This window comes from Ixodes scapularis, unplaced genomic scaffold (genome assembly GCF_016920785.2).
Source record: "Ixodes scapularis isolate PalLabHiFi unplaced genomic scaffold, ASM1692078v2 PGA_scaffold0__279_contigs__length_252992795, whole genome shotgun sequence".
Classification (NCBI taxonomy): Eukaryota; Metazoa; Arthropoda; class Arachnida; order Ixodida; family Ixodidae; genus Ixodes; species Ixodes scapularis.
The window spans coordinates 115,123,119-115,139,440 of NW_024609835.1; the positions used below are offsets into that span (position 1 = coordinate 115,123,119).

General features: G+C 44.2%; 1 protein-coding gene across 1 annotated transcript in view; it reads right to left on the reverse strand.

The window, feature by feature from the left end:
- Positions 1 to 16,322, reverse strand: part of LOC115310459 (neprilysin-2-like) — a 38,923-nt gene that overhangs the window by 6,550 nt on the left and 16,051 nt on the right. The window contains exon 5 of the mRNA XM_040220017.1: positions 12,416 to 12,559. Coding sequence (XP_040075951.1) covers positions 12,416 to 12,559 — 144 coding nt within the window. The remainder of the gene's footprint in view (positions 1 to 12,415; positions 12,560 to 16,322) is intronic.

Sequence of the window (16,322 nt, forward strand, 5' to 3'; positions counted from 1 at the left end):
GCAGCTGCACATCACGGCTACCGCGCACCGAACAAACTCGCATCCGCCAGCTCTGGGCGCTGCCATCTTACCCGTGACGTCACAGTTCTTGGGAGGTCACGTGACGAGTGGTCACATTTGCGTAAAATATGGCGGCAACCGGGGGGGTGCCACTTCCGAACTTCCGGTTTATCACTCTAAGCCCCTCTACCTCGTTGGCAGCGTTGCACGCTTCGCATAGTCACGTGATATATTCATAGCACTCGATTCGCTGGAATAGCTCGTGGCATCCGCTGCGGTCTTTTTTAAGATAAAGCAGAGTACAGACGCATAAGAGCGACGGAAGCCCCATCGTCAAGGGACGTCGACCTCCGGCAGCGGGTGCGGGTGGCTAGTTATGGAGAGCCGGTCTGAATTTAGTTTTACAACCTGTTACAACTGCTATAGCACGATGGAACGACCAACAACAAACCATTATTTAAAGAAACGACGAATAAATATTTAATATATATAAAAACAATCCCGTCAAGTTTAGTTTCGTAGAGTCCTAGTTACAACTTTTCCCTCGTACCCCTACGTCCGCCAGCGTCGACCAATTAACCTCGTAATCCGTATTGCGTTATTTCAAGCGCTTTAAAATATATAATTTTAGCGGTTGGTAAAAAGGCCAGCATAATTGTTTTAGTTTTGGGCGTCGAGGGAAGACTTCAGCGGAGGAAGGTCCCTTCTGTACAATATGCAGCTCTTAACCCATGGAATGCGTTCTTCTCCACAAGGATCATGGAGAATTGCGGGAACGCTGCAGAATGGGGGAGCACGGAGAGATTCGTCGCCTGGCTTCCGAGCTATCAAGACGTATCGCGATGAGCTCCGTCGGAGCGGTAACGGCCGCTGATAGCCGTGGCATTTCTGCTGAGTTAGGCTCCCAAGGATACAGGACCGTACTGCCTCTGTTGCCCAAGGGCGTTCACGCCCAGAATTCTGTCTTTCTGCACGCCGACATTACGGCGCGGCCTTATCGCATAGAAGATTTTAAAGCTGGACTCAAGAAAGCGGGAGTACTCGGCGAAATCGCCGCATGTGGTTCATTTCAGATGAACCACGTGTGCATGGTGACTGAAAACACCTCTGGCCAAGAAGAAGCTGGTGGACGCCGCGTCCTTCGAGGCTAAAGGGAGACGCTGCATCGTCGTCGACCCGGAGAAGGCCGAGGTGAGGCTGATACTTCATTGGATTTCTTTTCACCTTCCGGACGAAACCGTGAAGAAGGCCCTGGAGCCGTATGGCAAGGTTGAGGACGTCGCCCTAAACACCTGGCGTGTCGGAGGCTTCGAAGGTGTGCAGTCGACCACTCGAGTCGTGAGGCTGACCCTAAGGGAAGGCGCAACGTTCGAGAACCTGCCGCACCAACTACGGCTCCCAGGCTGCACGGCCTTGGTGCTGGCCCCGGGTAGAGCTCCGCACTGCCCTAGGTGCCGTCGAACCGGCCACATTCGTAGGGAGTGCCGAGTGTTGCGCTGCGAGAGCTGCTGGCGCTTCGGACACCTACACGACGACTGCAAGAAAACTTATGCAGACGTGGCTAACGGCGCCCCTGAGGACGACGCCTCGGAGCTCCTCATGGACCAGGATGAAGCTGAGGACGCGGCAGGCGGAAACTCGGAGGGCAGCCAACCTCGGGGGCGGGCCGAGACCACCGTGGTCGTCCCACCACCCGAGACGTCCACCACGGCCGAGCTCCCCGCAGATAACACGGACATCCCGAAACCGGTGGGCGACGACGTCGCACGCGTTTCGACCCTCCAGGGGGACGAGCGCGGGCACAACTACGCCCGCCGGGAGTCGACCCTGGCTGCCGTTGAAAGGGAGAACGACCAGAAGGACGGCGAGATGGACGCTGTCAGCGGCTCTGCCAAGCGTTCCCTGGAACCGACACCCTTCCAGGAGCCCCGTCAACCGCAGAACTTGCAGAAGAGGGTGCTCCAGAGGTGGCAGACGGTGGCTTCCAAGAGGGGCTGACGCCACGCCCTCCCTCAAAGACCACCGGAGGGCCACGTGCCGAAGGCTCCATAGTGAAGGAACTGTACTGCGGCTGAGTAATATTGCTTAGGCGGCCTAGTACAAGTAAGAGTGTTGTATTTTTCGTATGTGTTTATCTGTTTGACTTAAACGGCTTTTTGTATCGGAGCCTAGCCTTTCGATTTTAGCACTGTGATAGTAATATGTCTCTTAGTTTCGCCACTTTAAACGTCCGTGGGTTGTCCTCGTCGAGGAAACAGTACCAACTGCAGCGTCTGGTAGAGGACGAGCAGCCGGACTTTTTGCCGTGCAAGGAACTAAATTGCAGACAGAAGAGAACATTGAGAGAACGCTGAGGCCTCATCTCCGGCGATATGAAGTTGCCGCTAGTCATGCTGCGGGTCGGTCGGGGGGCTGTTTTCTTTTTTTAAGGAAGTCCGTGAACTATGAAAACTTGCAAGTTGTTATCGATGAGTGCGGGCGGTTCATTTCTTGTGATTTCACGCTGTCAGATGTCCAGTGGCGAGTGATATGTATTTACGCTCCCAATAACGCGAAGGATAGAAAAGTCTTTTTTCAGTTTCAGCGTAATTATCTGGAGTGTGACAAAGTGGTCGTGTGCATGGGTGATTTTAATTGTGTCTGTGACGAGCGGGATAGTAATGGAGCGACCATAAGTGGTGACAGTAGTTCGAGCCTTTTGAAAGAAATTGTAAACGTGTTTGGGCTCGAGGACGTCGGTGCCCTATGCTTCATAAGAAGTGGCGTAAGATACACGCATTTTCAAAACACGTCACGCGCTCGTTTAGATCGTATTTATGTTACCGTAGACGTACTGCGCACTGTGCACGGCTACCGTGTCTAGCCCATCTCTTTTTACTGACACTGCCTCGTAAGCGTAAAAATTGGCAGGAGAGAAAGCAGAGCGTCTCGTTTTAACTGGCAGCTTTGGAAATTAAACCGATCACTTTTGAATGATAAACTTTTCGCAACCACTGTCACTCAGCTGTTGCGGGGTGTGGCCGAAGAAGAGACGTGTATCAGGGAGGCCTGGGAAGGACTCGAAGAAGACGTTAAGTTGGCCGCGGTAGAAAGGACCAGTAACATCCCTTTCCAAGCTCGAGCTCGCGAAAGACAGTTGAAGCAAGACCTTAACGCATTGTGTCGAGTGGAGTGTGAGCGCCCTGGAGCTTGCGGCGACGACATTCGGCACATCAAGATGGGGAGGCTGGCGTCGTCGACTGGGGCGAACGCAGATTGAATGTTGACAGAAGAAAACAAAATCAACATCCCGTCTGCGTTTGCCGCGTTGTTGACGTCACTTCCTTCTTCCGGGTCTCCTGGGGGTCCGAGGGGCGCAGCATGGCACCCCTGGTGAGCTGGGAGATAGGGCGCACACGCCCTTTCTTGACAGCGTCTTTTTGTGAAGGGACAAGCTTCCTACCACAGGGTGGGGAGCCCTAATGTCGGACCTTGTGGTGCTGTGTGTGGGAGGGTGGGGGAGGGGGGGGGGGGGGGGGCGGGGCGGGGGGTTTTATCATCGTCTTTGGAGAGTGTTCTGCAAATCCGGCACTAAGATTGCTTAAATTTTCTTTTGAAATTTTGATTGTTTTTTTTTTGGTTGCTTGATTGTTGTTTCTCAAGTTGCTTGTTTTCTGTTTTTATTGTTTGTTTCCTGGGGGGTTGGCCCGCAGACGCTCTCGCGTACGGGCTTTCGCCTATCTGCTCTCGCCTCGCACGCCCCCCAGGACACAGTCTGCTCTTTGTGCTAATAAAGATTATTATTATTATTATTATTATTATTAAATATACAATGAAAAGTATAAAGGGGCAGTCGTGCGGGCACGCTCGGAGAAATTTTCGTTGGGAGAACAGCCAACTAAGCGAGCTCTGGCCGAGGAAAAGAAGTATGCCCTAACTCGAGAAATAAGAGAAATAGAATATAAAGAGAAAATTGGCAGCAAGAAAGATGTTATAGAAGAAGCCTTTGTTGAATACTTTGAGAAACTTTTGGGGAAAAAACCGACCCCCGTAGGATTTCGTAAATTCAAAATTTTTTTGTCACTCATGCCCAAGTCGGATGAGGAGGCTACAACGTGGCTGGAGGGAGAAATCACGCTAGGAGAGGTTGAACGAGCAATAGATTCGCTAGCGAGACAGAAAACCCCGTGGCCTGATGGGCTTTGTGCAGAATTTTACCAAACCTTTAAAGATGCCCTTAATCCCGAACTGTTGGCCGTATTTAATGAGTCATTCGAAAACTACTGTCTACCGCGTTCCTTTGTGGAGGCCCACACCATACTGATACCGAAGTCGGAGGACTTGTCTAAAAGGCTCAGCGTGACGGGATATAGGCCGATTACACTATGTAACATAGACTACAAGATTTTGACTAAGATCATTACGCATAGGCTCCAGTGTGTCATTCGGGACCTCATCGGGGATCATCAGACATGTGGCATTAAAGGGAGGTCCATTCAAACTAATATCCATATAGCGAGAAGCATTTTTGAGACTGTTGGGTGGGATAAAGTGGCAATGACACAATTAGACTTGGAGAAAGCGTTTGATAGAGTTAGGCATGATGTTCTAAAGAGTATTTTATTGCATGTTAATGTAGGCAAAGTTGTCCTAATGGTCGTGGATATGGCGTACAAAGGTTGTACCACCAGGCTGGTGTTAAATAATAATGTATCTAAGAAAATTGCAGTGCTTTCGTCAGTCAGGCAGGGATGCCCCCTTCCACCTTTACTATTTGCTCTGTACCTTGAACCTTTCTGTGTAAGCGTGATAGCTAGCAAGAATATCCGGGGGTTTCTTTTCAACAGTGTTGAACTTAAAGTGTCCGCATACGCTGACGATGTGACTATTTTTTGTAAAGACGAAGAAAGCGTCATGGAAACTGTCGTCCTCACGAAAGAATATTGTAACGCCACAGGAGCGGCAGTGAACTGGGGGAAATGTTGTGGGGTGTGGCACGGGAGGTGGGCTTTGAAACCGCATTACTTTGCAGGCTTTAATTGGGAAGCGACGCCATGTACGTATCTTGGGGTGCCCTTGGAACATTACAAAGTTAACACGCCGTACTGGACGGAGCTCGCAAAAGATTTGAAGACGAAGGCGGACACTTGGGTCAGTCGGAACTTGTCAATTTTTGCGCGCGCCACTGTGTGTAAGATTTTTTTGATTGCAAAGATATGGTACATTATGCAAGTTTTGGCATGTACACGAATGAGTATCCAAAAGTTCCATAGGGTGTTCGCCACTCTCATCTGGAAGTCCGGGTGGGAAAGGATGAGAAGAGATAACCTTTTCCGGAGCGTCAAGTCGGGAGGCCTTGGCCTCTCGCATCTTTTCGTCCGCAAGATTGTTTCGCGCTTCTTTTTTCTACGTGACCAGAATCATCCTTTCCTACGTGCAATTATCCAGGTGAGACTGGCGAACTCTTTGCCGGAAGTGTTGGTGACTAGTGAATGTACTGAACCCCGTTGTTTTTCTGGTTATTTAAAAGAAGTGAAAGAGGCTGTATTGTTTTTGCGAGCGCGTTTTTCGATGGACTACCTGGGTATTGTCACTAAAAAGAAACTCAGTCATGATCTGATTGAGATCCTTTTCCCCTCGCCACTGTATCGATCGTTGTACAGCCAATGTCCGGGTCAAGATGTGCCCCGGCGTGTGAAAAGGATGTGTGTTCCACCAGGGGTAAAGTCCTTTTTCTTTAAATTGCACAGCGAGACATTGCCAGTAAAGCCATGGCTAAGAGATAAGGGAATCTTTGTTCCTTGGTCGGTGGATTGTCTCCTGTGTAAGACACCAGAAACCATCGAACACGTTTTTATTTATTGTTGGGATGCTGTGTTTTTTTGGGACATTCTTCAAAGGACCCTGAAAAAAGATTTTATGTTGTCTCCGGAGACCATTAGGTATTTACCTGTTGAAAAAAGTGACACTGTGCCCCAGGGCCGTAACCAGGGGGGGGGGGGGGGGGGATAGGGGGTTCTGACCCCCCCGAAATTTTTTTCTGGGTACGGCCTTGGTCGGTGCACTGGCAACCAGCCGATTTTAATCTCCACCTCTGCGCACGCGCAGTGGCGCCGGTCGGCTACCGGGTACCAAACCGGGACCGGTTCTCCGGTTTGCTGTAACTCTCCATTATATGCCACCGATGCACATGATTCATAGGCGCAAATAAGACAATAGACACTTTCAAAATGGCCGCCGTTGTCCCCGAAACCCCCCCCCCCCCCCCCCCCGAAATTTTTTTCTGGGTACGGCCCTGCTGTGCCCTACGACCTTTTTATGATACTCGGCCTGTTTAGTATCTGGAAAACAAGGATGGAATTTCGGCATGCTGACCCAAAAATTAAGTCTGTACGGAATCATTTTATCGATATTGTAAACGAGGTTGAAACGGTGTATTGCAGAACACCAGAAATTACGCCTGAGTGGGCACACTAAATTAAGTACATGAGAGAACTTTAGTTAACTTACAAGTCGCTGGGCGTGAGCTCCTTGTAATGACACAGCATTTTGTGCTGCAATGTTGAGTTCAATAAAGAAAAGAAAAAGAATAGGGGAGCACGGAGGTTCTTGATTTCTGAATTGTGGTACACTGCCATAAACATTAAAAAAATTGTGCAGAAATCCGTTATTTTTTTTAAAGGTTGTTTGTCAAATTTGGCGTAGTAATTAAAGACTGAAGCCACTCAGGTGCGTTACAGCGACAGCGCAGTGCAGCATCACGGATCCGCGCTTCTTTGCTGTATAAGGAAAACTCTGAAGTTTATTAAGCTCCCCAATCTAAACACATTTTTGGGTTACCTATGCTTTACTCTTCCCCGCAAGCTACAAAGTTTTTTTTTCTTTTTTAAGCTTTACAGATTTGTTCAAAAAAAGGCTTGAAAATTACATTTACGCGGTTAGGGCAGCTGAGTTATACAGCCAGGGGGAAATAGTATAGGGGCTAATCGTAACGATCAGTCGAATAATTAAGTATATTTTGTTAATTAGACATAGCCTTGTGCGAATAGTGGATTTTGATTCCGAAGCGAATTCGAAGCGAATAGTGGTTTTGGCCGAATATTTTCGATACAAATATCGAATAGTTTTTCCGCGCCTTTCACTACCATTGCATAATGCCTAGACGAAAACCCAGCTAAACCTGTAAAGGTTATTCCACTTTTTCTTTCATAAGCTAACATAAAAGGAATCCTATATAGATGGCCATTTATACCAATTGAGAGAATTTACAAATCTTGATATATAAAATATTATTTCTTTAATCTCAAGTTAAAAAAGAATGAGTCGCGCATGATGAGCACAGGTTGTAAAACATCTCTGCCTAACATAGTTAATTCTTCCATAAAAGTTTAATTTTGAAACTTTTACTACAATATATATATACACATTCACAAAGTTTCCATTTATTTTCAAATACAGTCGGCACGGGTGCACCATCCCGCTTTGAATATAGGCGCTTTGCAGCAGCTGTGCATGGACGCCGCCATAACTGACCTTCAGTTTTTGTTTCCTCTTATTTCGTTTATTTCACGTCATCATTACCATAGCAGTCCAGGTTTTTGCCATATTAGATTCAACTATGTCCTTTTCTAAAACATCGGACTTTGTAGAGGATTGTTTACTGGCGTTTCAGTTTCTCGGCATCTCGGTAAGACAAGAGAAGGTCAGCGATGGCGGCTGTAATTTTTTTGCGCGTGTAAAACGTCTATATGTTTTTCTTCAGCACACAATTACGATATTGTTTATTGCGGCAGGTTACCCCTTAAGTGCTCTTCTTAGCGAGCACCGATGTGATGCGGAGAAGCAACACCCGCGGAGCTCACTGCCGCGGGTTTTGCTTCTCCTCAGCGCAGCGGTGCTTGGTAAGAAGCGCACTCAACGAGGCTAACCCGCCATAATTCACACTTCGAAAAACGCGAATGGTGCAGTTCTTTTCGAAGCGAATATGGAATAGTGTATTATTCAGAACTACTATTCGAAATTTTTAATATTCGCACAACCCTATTTATTAACCTTTAATTAATAAAAAAACATTCGAAACAAACTTGCTATGCATAATCGAAAATCCCTAAATCAACTTTTTTTCAGAATATATGGGGGAGCGGCAGCATTTTCCGTCGTTCTAAAAAAACTCTCCAGTTGGACGCGTTTCTAGGTTTCGGTGTCTTATTGAAGCGCATCTTTGCTCCCAAGGTCCTTCTTTCTGGTGGTCGTGGCGCGAAGCCACCCCCTTGCTTCGCTCGCAGGATGGATGGAAGTGGGGTGCACGTGTACAGTGCAACCCACTAATGACGATAATGAAAGAACCCAAAATTTCAAGTGTCATTACCAATTATCGTTGTATCTGGACTTGAAACTGATCATTTCCAGTCTAGAAACCCTATGAATTGATCGTTATAAGTGGTACATCATTATATGTGGTATCGTTGTAAGTGGGTATCGTGTTGCGCGTCTTAGCCCCTGGGAAGCAGGACCTCGGGAGCAAAGATGCGCTCCGAATAGAAATCAAAACCTAAAAACGCGTTTATGTGGACCGTTTTTACGGAACTCCGTAAGAAACAACCCCCTTGTTATATCCTTATGAAAAGAGTTGATTTAGTGTTTTTTCATCACGCTCAGAAAGTTACTACGACTATGTCTATTTCCACTAAATAAAAAGTTGATATAACAAAGTTTACTTAATTTGACGACTCATCGTTGTGATTAGCCCAATATAGGCTGTCCCCCTCGACGTATAACGTACCTGCACAAACCGGATAAGGGTACCTATCACGGCATTTTCTAAACAAACCTGCAAAGCTTAAAAGAAGACAACCTGTATACCGGGTTTATTTTTTCCGGGCTTTAAAATTTACTTTTAAAAAGCCGGGAAAGCTACACTATTGCGGTCAGTGCACGTGAGTTACACAACCCGAGAAACTATAGTGGAATAATCTTCAAGTGAGTTTTACGACCTGAGGGAGTATAGCTATAGTCTTTCCCACAAGTAAGCGACCCCACTTAAAAGGCAACGACGATACCTCGTGCGGCAGGAGCACTGTGTGTGCACGCGCACGTGTGGAACTCGAATGCCTGCGTGACAGCCGTGAATGGAACCTCAGCCTCTGTGGCTACCCCAACCGCACTTATTATCAAACGTTACTCCTATCTTCTTTTCTACCAAAGTGGGTAGACCTTTTCAATCTTCCGATATAAACCAAGACCAAGAAGATAACATCTCCGAAGTGGGATATGGATCGATGACTGCCCGAAAGGACTACCAGCTTCAAGTTGAATGACTAAGTCGAAGATGGACAAGGATAAGCTTCCACAGACGGCCGGCTCAGCCGAAGCCGCCGATCAAGGAAAAGGAGTCACCGTGCGTGAACTCCTTAACGTGATTGTGGATAAAGGCCGTCTGCTCAAGGACTTATTGGAACACCTGATTTTGACGGCAGCAACGACGTCATCAGCGGCAGTGGAATCCCAAGGCGTGGCGACATTCCAAGTAATGCCAGACCTGAGTAAGAACATTCTGAAATTTGACGGCAGTGAGGACGTGGCATGAGCTCATAAACGGGTGGAGAATTTGCAGCGAACGGCGACGCTCCATAAATGGCCGTCATCATTTCTCTTTATCTCTCTCTCTCTCTTTCTTTCTATATATATATATATAGATTGTCAAATAAATATTGCCACCGCTTCCGCAAATCATCTTTCTAAATTTTGTTTTTGCTGTCAGATTTTGATTCAATATTTTCAGCAGTCGTTAAAATAGACCATAAAAGTTTTAAAGAAGACTTAAAAAAAAAAAAAAAAAAAAAAAAAAAAAAAAACTAAATTCTGCTACGTACTTTTAGTGGCCAGTTGAAATGGTCCATATAACTATGTTAAAACTGAGAATTAAAACAAAAATTAAGGACGATCTATTGGTCGATTCTTGGAGAATGCGCTAGCATGGCCCTGGAGAAACGCTGCACACGTTCCCATTTGGTAAAGGATAACGCTGATCTCTTCACTTTTCTGTTTCGGTTTTTTTGCTCCCTCTATTTTTTGCTGCCTTTTTAGGATTTTTATTTTGTCAGAGTTAGCGTTTCCCAAAAGGAGCGGATTGTGCCGTTTACCAAGGGTCGTGCGAACGCATTACTAAGGATATACCAATGAATCTTCCTGTCATTTGTTCCACCCCTTTTCTGTACTCTGCCTGTCAGAGTACGTCGACGTCATTGAATACTGTCATTCCTATCTCTCGGGGAAAGAACCACATTCATACCACTCGTGGAAGGAATCACGTCCATATCACTCGTGAGGGAAACGCATCCATCGTTTAAACTGCAAACACTTATTACATACCCACGCTTTCGGGCACGCCATTGCCACCTATACGCTGCTCGTATTGCAAATGCGGCGCATATATCGCGTGACGCATATCGAGCAGTCAGAAACTCTACGAAATAGTATAGGCACGCTACATGACACATTTATGGCATCATCAGGCGGAAACCGAAAAGCCGTTTTAGAGGCCACTGGTAAACACAATAGTCGAGAAGCACTCCAGGCACCGCAGTTTTAACTAGAGCCACTTAGTGGGCAACGCTTAAAGTGTCGGCACTCCTTTCCCTGATCTGCTAGTGGGCGCTACCATCTTGGTGGTTAGAGCAGAGGAGACGCAACTGTCGATCATCAGTATTAAAAAAATAAGACTTCCTCAGCTTTAGACACTTCGGTATAAGAAGTTAAGGTGATATCGTTTTGCCCTGTCGTGAACTGTTCTAACATATCCGGAGGATAGGAAAAAGCTACCTGCGATTTCACACAAAACTTAAGGTAACTGGCAACAATGATTCTAAGCTACAAGATGGCTGGACTGTCGTTATTCTGAAGAGTAGCGACACTTCCCCATTCACAATTTTACCACTTGTCCTTTTGAACGCGAGAGGCTTATTGAATAAATCGGAAGCGTTCGAAAGTGTACTCCTTGATCACGGGCCTGACAACGTCACCGTCACAAAATATTGGCTTACACACTTTGTTTTAGATCATGAAAGGGTCCCGGCGAACTACGTTATACGAAAAGATTGAAAGACTCGTGGTGGTACTGTCGCTATTATAATAATAAAAAAAAGAATTCCGTTCACGCGTTTGTCGGACGTGCCTGATGTAGAAGCAATATTTTGCAAGATAAATTTTGAGAGTCATGCAATATTCGTTGGTGCCGTGTATAGGTATTAGGAAACATAACAATGACATAGATAACCTGCTAGCCTTGCAATATTCGATCCAAAATCATCTGAAAGATCGGAGGCTTGCTATGATGGCTGATTTTAATCTGGCGGATATCAATTGGATCACCTTACAATGTTACTGAGTATCCTCACAGATACCTTTTGACATTGTATTTATTTTAAAACTTGCCCATATTCTTCCCCTTGCGACACGGATTCATGATTCGATAATCAACATTATTGATTTGGTGCCCATCTTCCGGAGAGTAATGTCAAAGTTGATGTTCTTGATGGCATATCCGATCATAAAATGACTGTTTGTTCCATCCCTGTCCCTTTTCATGAGAAACTCCGCCATCTTTTGTTAAAATCTACTCTACTGAACTTTAAAGCGCCGTTCACACACTTGCAACCGAGTATGACCGTAAGATAGAAGACCGGCTTTTAAGGCTCTTGCGAGGGCGTCCCAAGAGGCTGAATAACCGGTCTTGTCTCTCTCGGTCCTCCTTGGATGCAAGCCAAGTGTGGGAACGCCGTTTAACAATGCTGAAGATGCAAGTATAATAACCTAGATTTCATGTACTTTCTGGTCCTTTAATGATTATGTCTTGAGTGATAAGATCAGTGCCGATAACCCGTGGGATAACCACAGAAAATTGTGCAGTATTGTAGTGCTGAATATACCGCCACAAGACAAAAGTCAACGAAAAAGCATAATCCGTGGAGCAACCGTGAAATGATTCAGGAAAAACAAAACATTAAATTAAAAAAAAACAGAAAACAGAACTAGATCATTTTATCACTAGCAGCACCACAATTCCTAGCACATCTAGTTACTTAGTCACAAAGGGATGAATCATGAGTGATGTAAGATTACCTTTTTTTTTATTGTATAACCAGGGTTGGCCTGCTGCGTTTTTTTGTTTGTTTTTTATGGATGAAAGTTTTTTTTTTCTAGGCACTGTTTAATAGCATTTATGTGTATGTTTTGACTTTGAAGTGCCAATTATGAAGCATTCAATTTTCTTGTATTTCGCGTCATTTCCTGCTAAAGGCTCTATTGGGACTGGCAGTATTTTGAAATAAACAAATAAAAGGTAGCTTACATAGTGGCTGTTGTTCTTTTAAGTAAAAGAAGGCTTGGACAAAAAATTTAGAGGTCGATCACAATCCAAGATACATACAAATCTTACCCAGCGGAGCGACTTTCGCAGGCAGTCCATTCTCGCGCTGTACTTCTCCCAGGTGAAGTTCGTCCACCAGACCCGTTCCTCTCCCTTTTCGTCGATCTGGCTGCCTGTGGCTCCGTAGCCACCAATCAAAGCTTTCACCAGCAGCTGTAATTTTTTGATGAGTGAGGTAGTGAATGCGAGTGCTGTCAAGATGCGACCGGTAAAGGATCTGACACTAACTCTACTTTGAAGGAACGTACATGCTAAAAACTAAAAAAAAGGTTATTAAATGTTGTTTGATAGTGAATAGTGGTTACAATAGTATTTTGTTTTGCCGACAATCTAGATTTTACCTTTCAAAAATTTGTTCGAGAAATGGTCAAAACTTTGTTGTCGTTCTCCCGAAAAGGAGCATCTTGTTTGATCGTATTAGCGATGTGCGCGACCAAAAGCATCGCTGCGGTCAGCTTTCCACTATTGGGCAGACCATGGGCATATAAGCATTGTCAGATTGTAAACTTTCACAGTGTTAGTTCCGGTTGCGATGATTCCTAGCTTTCATTCCGCTGTTTAAACACACCATCGCACTCGTCGTCGCAGCTGGTGGTAAGTAGCCTGGGTAACAACTGGTGGACGTCACGGTGAGGCAAATCCCAGTCGTGACGTCACGGATGGAAACCATTAGAGGGCGAGACTGAAATATCTCGGCGCTAATACTGTAAACGGCAGTCAGAAAAACGTTTTTTATTCATGAACCATGCATTCTGAGACATCAGAAAACCTTAGCAATCGTGTTTAAGATAGAAGTTAAACGCAAGCAGAACCTTAAGTCAGTTGTGAATGTTCTTGAGGGAGCTTAGATTCTTATTTTGTTTATAGCTTAGTCATGGAAATCGGGACCCGGTTGCTTGATATGCAAGAGGTAGATCAATGAGTGTCTCGATCGTTCTCGATAGTTCGCTTGTACATTCCGGAAGAGCCCACATTATTGTAGCTTCTGTGTGTGTAGTGCACGTTGCTGCAAATAAGTAACAAAATAGCGTTGCTCGTTGCTTAGTCAAATATCAACGAGTTACTTATTGAGATTACTTACCGTACTGCAAAGGTAACAAAATACCGTCACCGTTACTCCCAGAAACTAACGAATGTTTCTATTGCGTTCCGTTAGTTTTAGCAATATTTGGCAGCGAAATGCCGCAGATGCAAACTTCGACAACAAATGAACTTTTAGAGTGATTTAAGAGTAAATTTTATTGTTTATTTAATAATTTGAAATGCACACAACATAAGTTTGACTCTAATCGGAAAAACTTTGCTGCGGAAAAGAACATATAGTAGGGTATGCACTTGGGCTAGTCGGTGCTTCATAGTTCCGAAGATAAAAGCGCTAAAAAAACAACGGGCAAGTGAAAGAGACGAACAACACAGAACGCTACTTGCATCTGAAGTTTACTGGAGGGAAGAACCATACTGTGCCCCTCAAACTTAACGCCGCCACTCGGTTTCGAAAATATTGATATATTGCATGCTACCCAAAGATAAATTGGTCGCTGCTGGAATACCTTTTTCTGGTTGAGTTTTCATCGGGGACGCAAATTTTCACCAACTAGTTCGACCGCTAGGTTTAGGACTAGCTCAAAAAGTGAAGCAACCGGACCATCTCGTGGCTGCGCTAACTTTGGGCGCACTGTACATATATACACCTTAAATCAAGACGCGTGATTACAGAAACGGGACATTATCAAATCAATGCTTATATATCTGCTTTCTACTTCACGAAAGATGTTAAAAACGCCACTTCCGAGCAAAACAGTGCTATTGACGGAGCGCTGACTCATGTGTCTTGTACGCACTCCGGTATGGAGAACGCTTCGGATATCTTCCTTGCCATTTTGTTTTGGTTTCGGGCTAAGATAATGGTGTTGTCAAACTTCGGGACACACCCGCATCTGTTATAGTGCACATCTAGATTTCGTGAGGGTGACGATCTTACTGACAGTGCAAGTTCTCTGAACCTATCATTTATATAACGACCCGATTAGCCATGCATATTCTATCACACAATAAATGAATCTTGTATACTACGCATTGGGCCAGGTATGTGAAGTACAGCGAAGGCGTGGTATACAAGAATCATTGATCATGCGGTACAGTATTGCGGAGAACACTGGTACAGTGTTTTCCGTAATAACAAGGAAAAAGAACGTCTTACCATTTGTATACGAATTCGACGGACGTCGCTTAGCTAAGGTTGAGAATATAAAATACTTGGGTGTCACAATTTCTAATGACCTCAGTTGGAGAAAGCATATTGATAACTTATGTTCTACTCCGAAGAAGAAACTATGGTTTTTAAAACGTAATTTTAAATTTGCGTCCGTCACAACGAAACCACTTGCATATAAAACTTTAGTAAGACCGACATTAGATTTTGCCTCAATTGTATGGGACCCCTTTAGACAATACCAAATTAACAATCTAGGAAAAGTTCAGATATAGAAGCGAGGTTCATTTTAACTAAATATAAGAAAACTGACACAATTAAAGGCATGCTGAAAGATCTCGATCTGCCACTTCTTCCTAGTCGGTGGAAAACTGCAAGGTTAAAATTTCTATTTATGTTGAAAATAATTTGTTCAATATTAACACTTTCAGGTTCTTACAACCCCGCCAATCTAGAACACTCAGAAAAGGCCACACCACGGAAGTTATGGTGGAAATGGCGAAAAATGACACTTTCCAGTACTCCTTTTTCCCCAGAACAATCCTATAGATTGGAATAATCTTCCACAGAGCGTAGTTGAATGTGACAGCGTTGATAGTTTTATGAACAATCTGCTCACCTTGTCGACCGAGCCTTAACATAATTGTACGCCGAACTGTTACTTAGACCATAGCGTTGAGTTGGTGCTGAATTGCCTTATCCGTTATAATATTTTCGTACATGATTTGATGTATTGTACAGGGGCCTCTATAAAAGTCTAGAATTTCGAAAATTTACTCTATGCTCATGTTTTCTAAACAATCGATCTTGCTGCTTTTTTACTCTGCATATTACTGCTGCACTGTAACTGGCTTTGATCATTTTTACGCGTCTGACTGAAAAGCGTGCATTTCGTCATATCGGTGTTTTGTATGTTTTTGTAACTATTTCTCCTGTAAGAACCCGATTCCGGGTGAACAGTATTAGTAAATAATATTAAAATATTAATAAAATAGTAACTCGTTAATTAAAAATGCACCAATTGGCAACAGTGATGTTAAGTGGCACACTTATAGCAGGGTGGTTTCATTTGAAATCGAATACGCTTGTCGGGGTGGGTCTTTCGATTTTTAAAAAAAATATATACATGTAATTGCCCCAATTCTGGAAAGAACAAAACCGCTTTCCAAAATTTTTTAAAAAGATATTTCGCTTCACAAAAAATTATTTAGTGGAGCAGGGTGAAAATCTGTTTTTTACTCTGTGATTTTTCTACCCAGTTCTGTATGCTGGTATGAATACGGGAAGCATACAAAACTCACAGTAATTTTTTGTGCTCTTGTATGTTATTTGTAATATTTTTTAGTTCAAAGGAAAATGGTTTTGTAGTTTTGTTTATTCAGGTAAAAAATGCAGAACATCGTCTCTTTGACAATCCGGTGACATTTTCAGAGCCTTGTAACTCATGAGTTACTATATTTGGCACTTATTAAATACTATGCGGGTGTAGCCCTATACATGGGCTACCGACGGGCATAAGTTTTGTTCATTTTATTTTCACTGAAGCTTTTATATAAAATTTGAAATATCGTCGAAAATGAAATTAACCGATAATTTGAACTCACTTTATCAAAAAAAGGCCATTTTTTACTTCGTTCAATTTTTTTATTATTGCTGCCTATCATATAAACTTTGAATTGGCTTGATGCGATTTCCCCCTTTTTT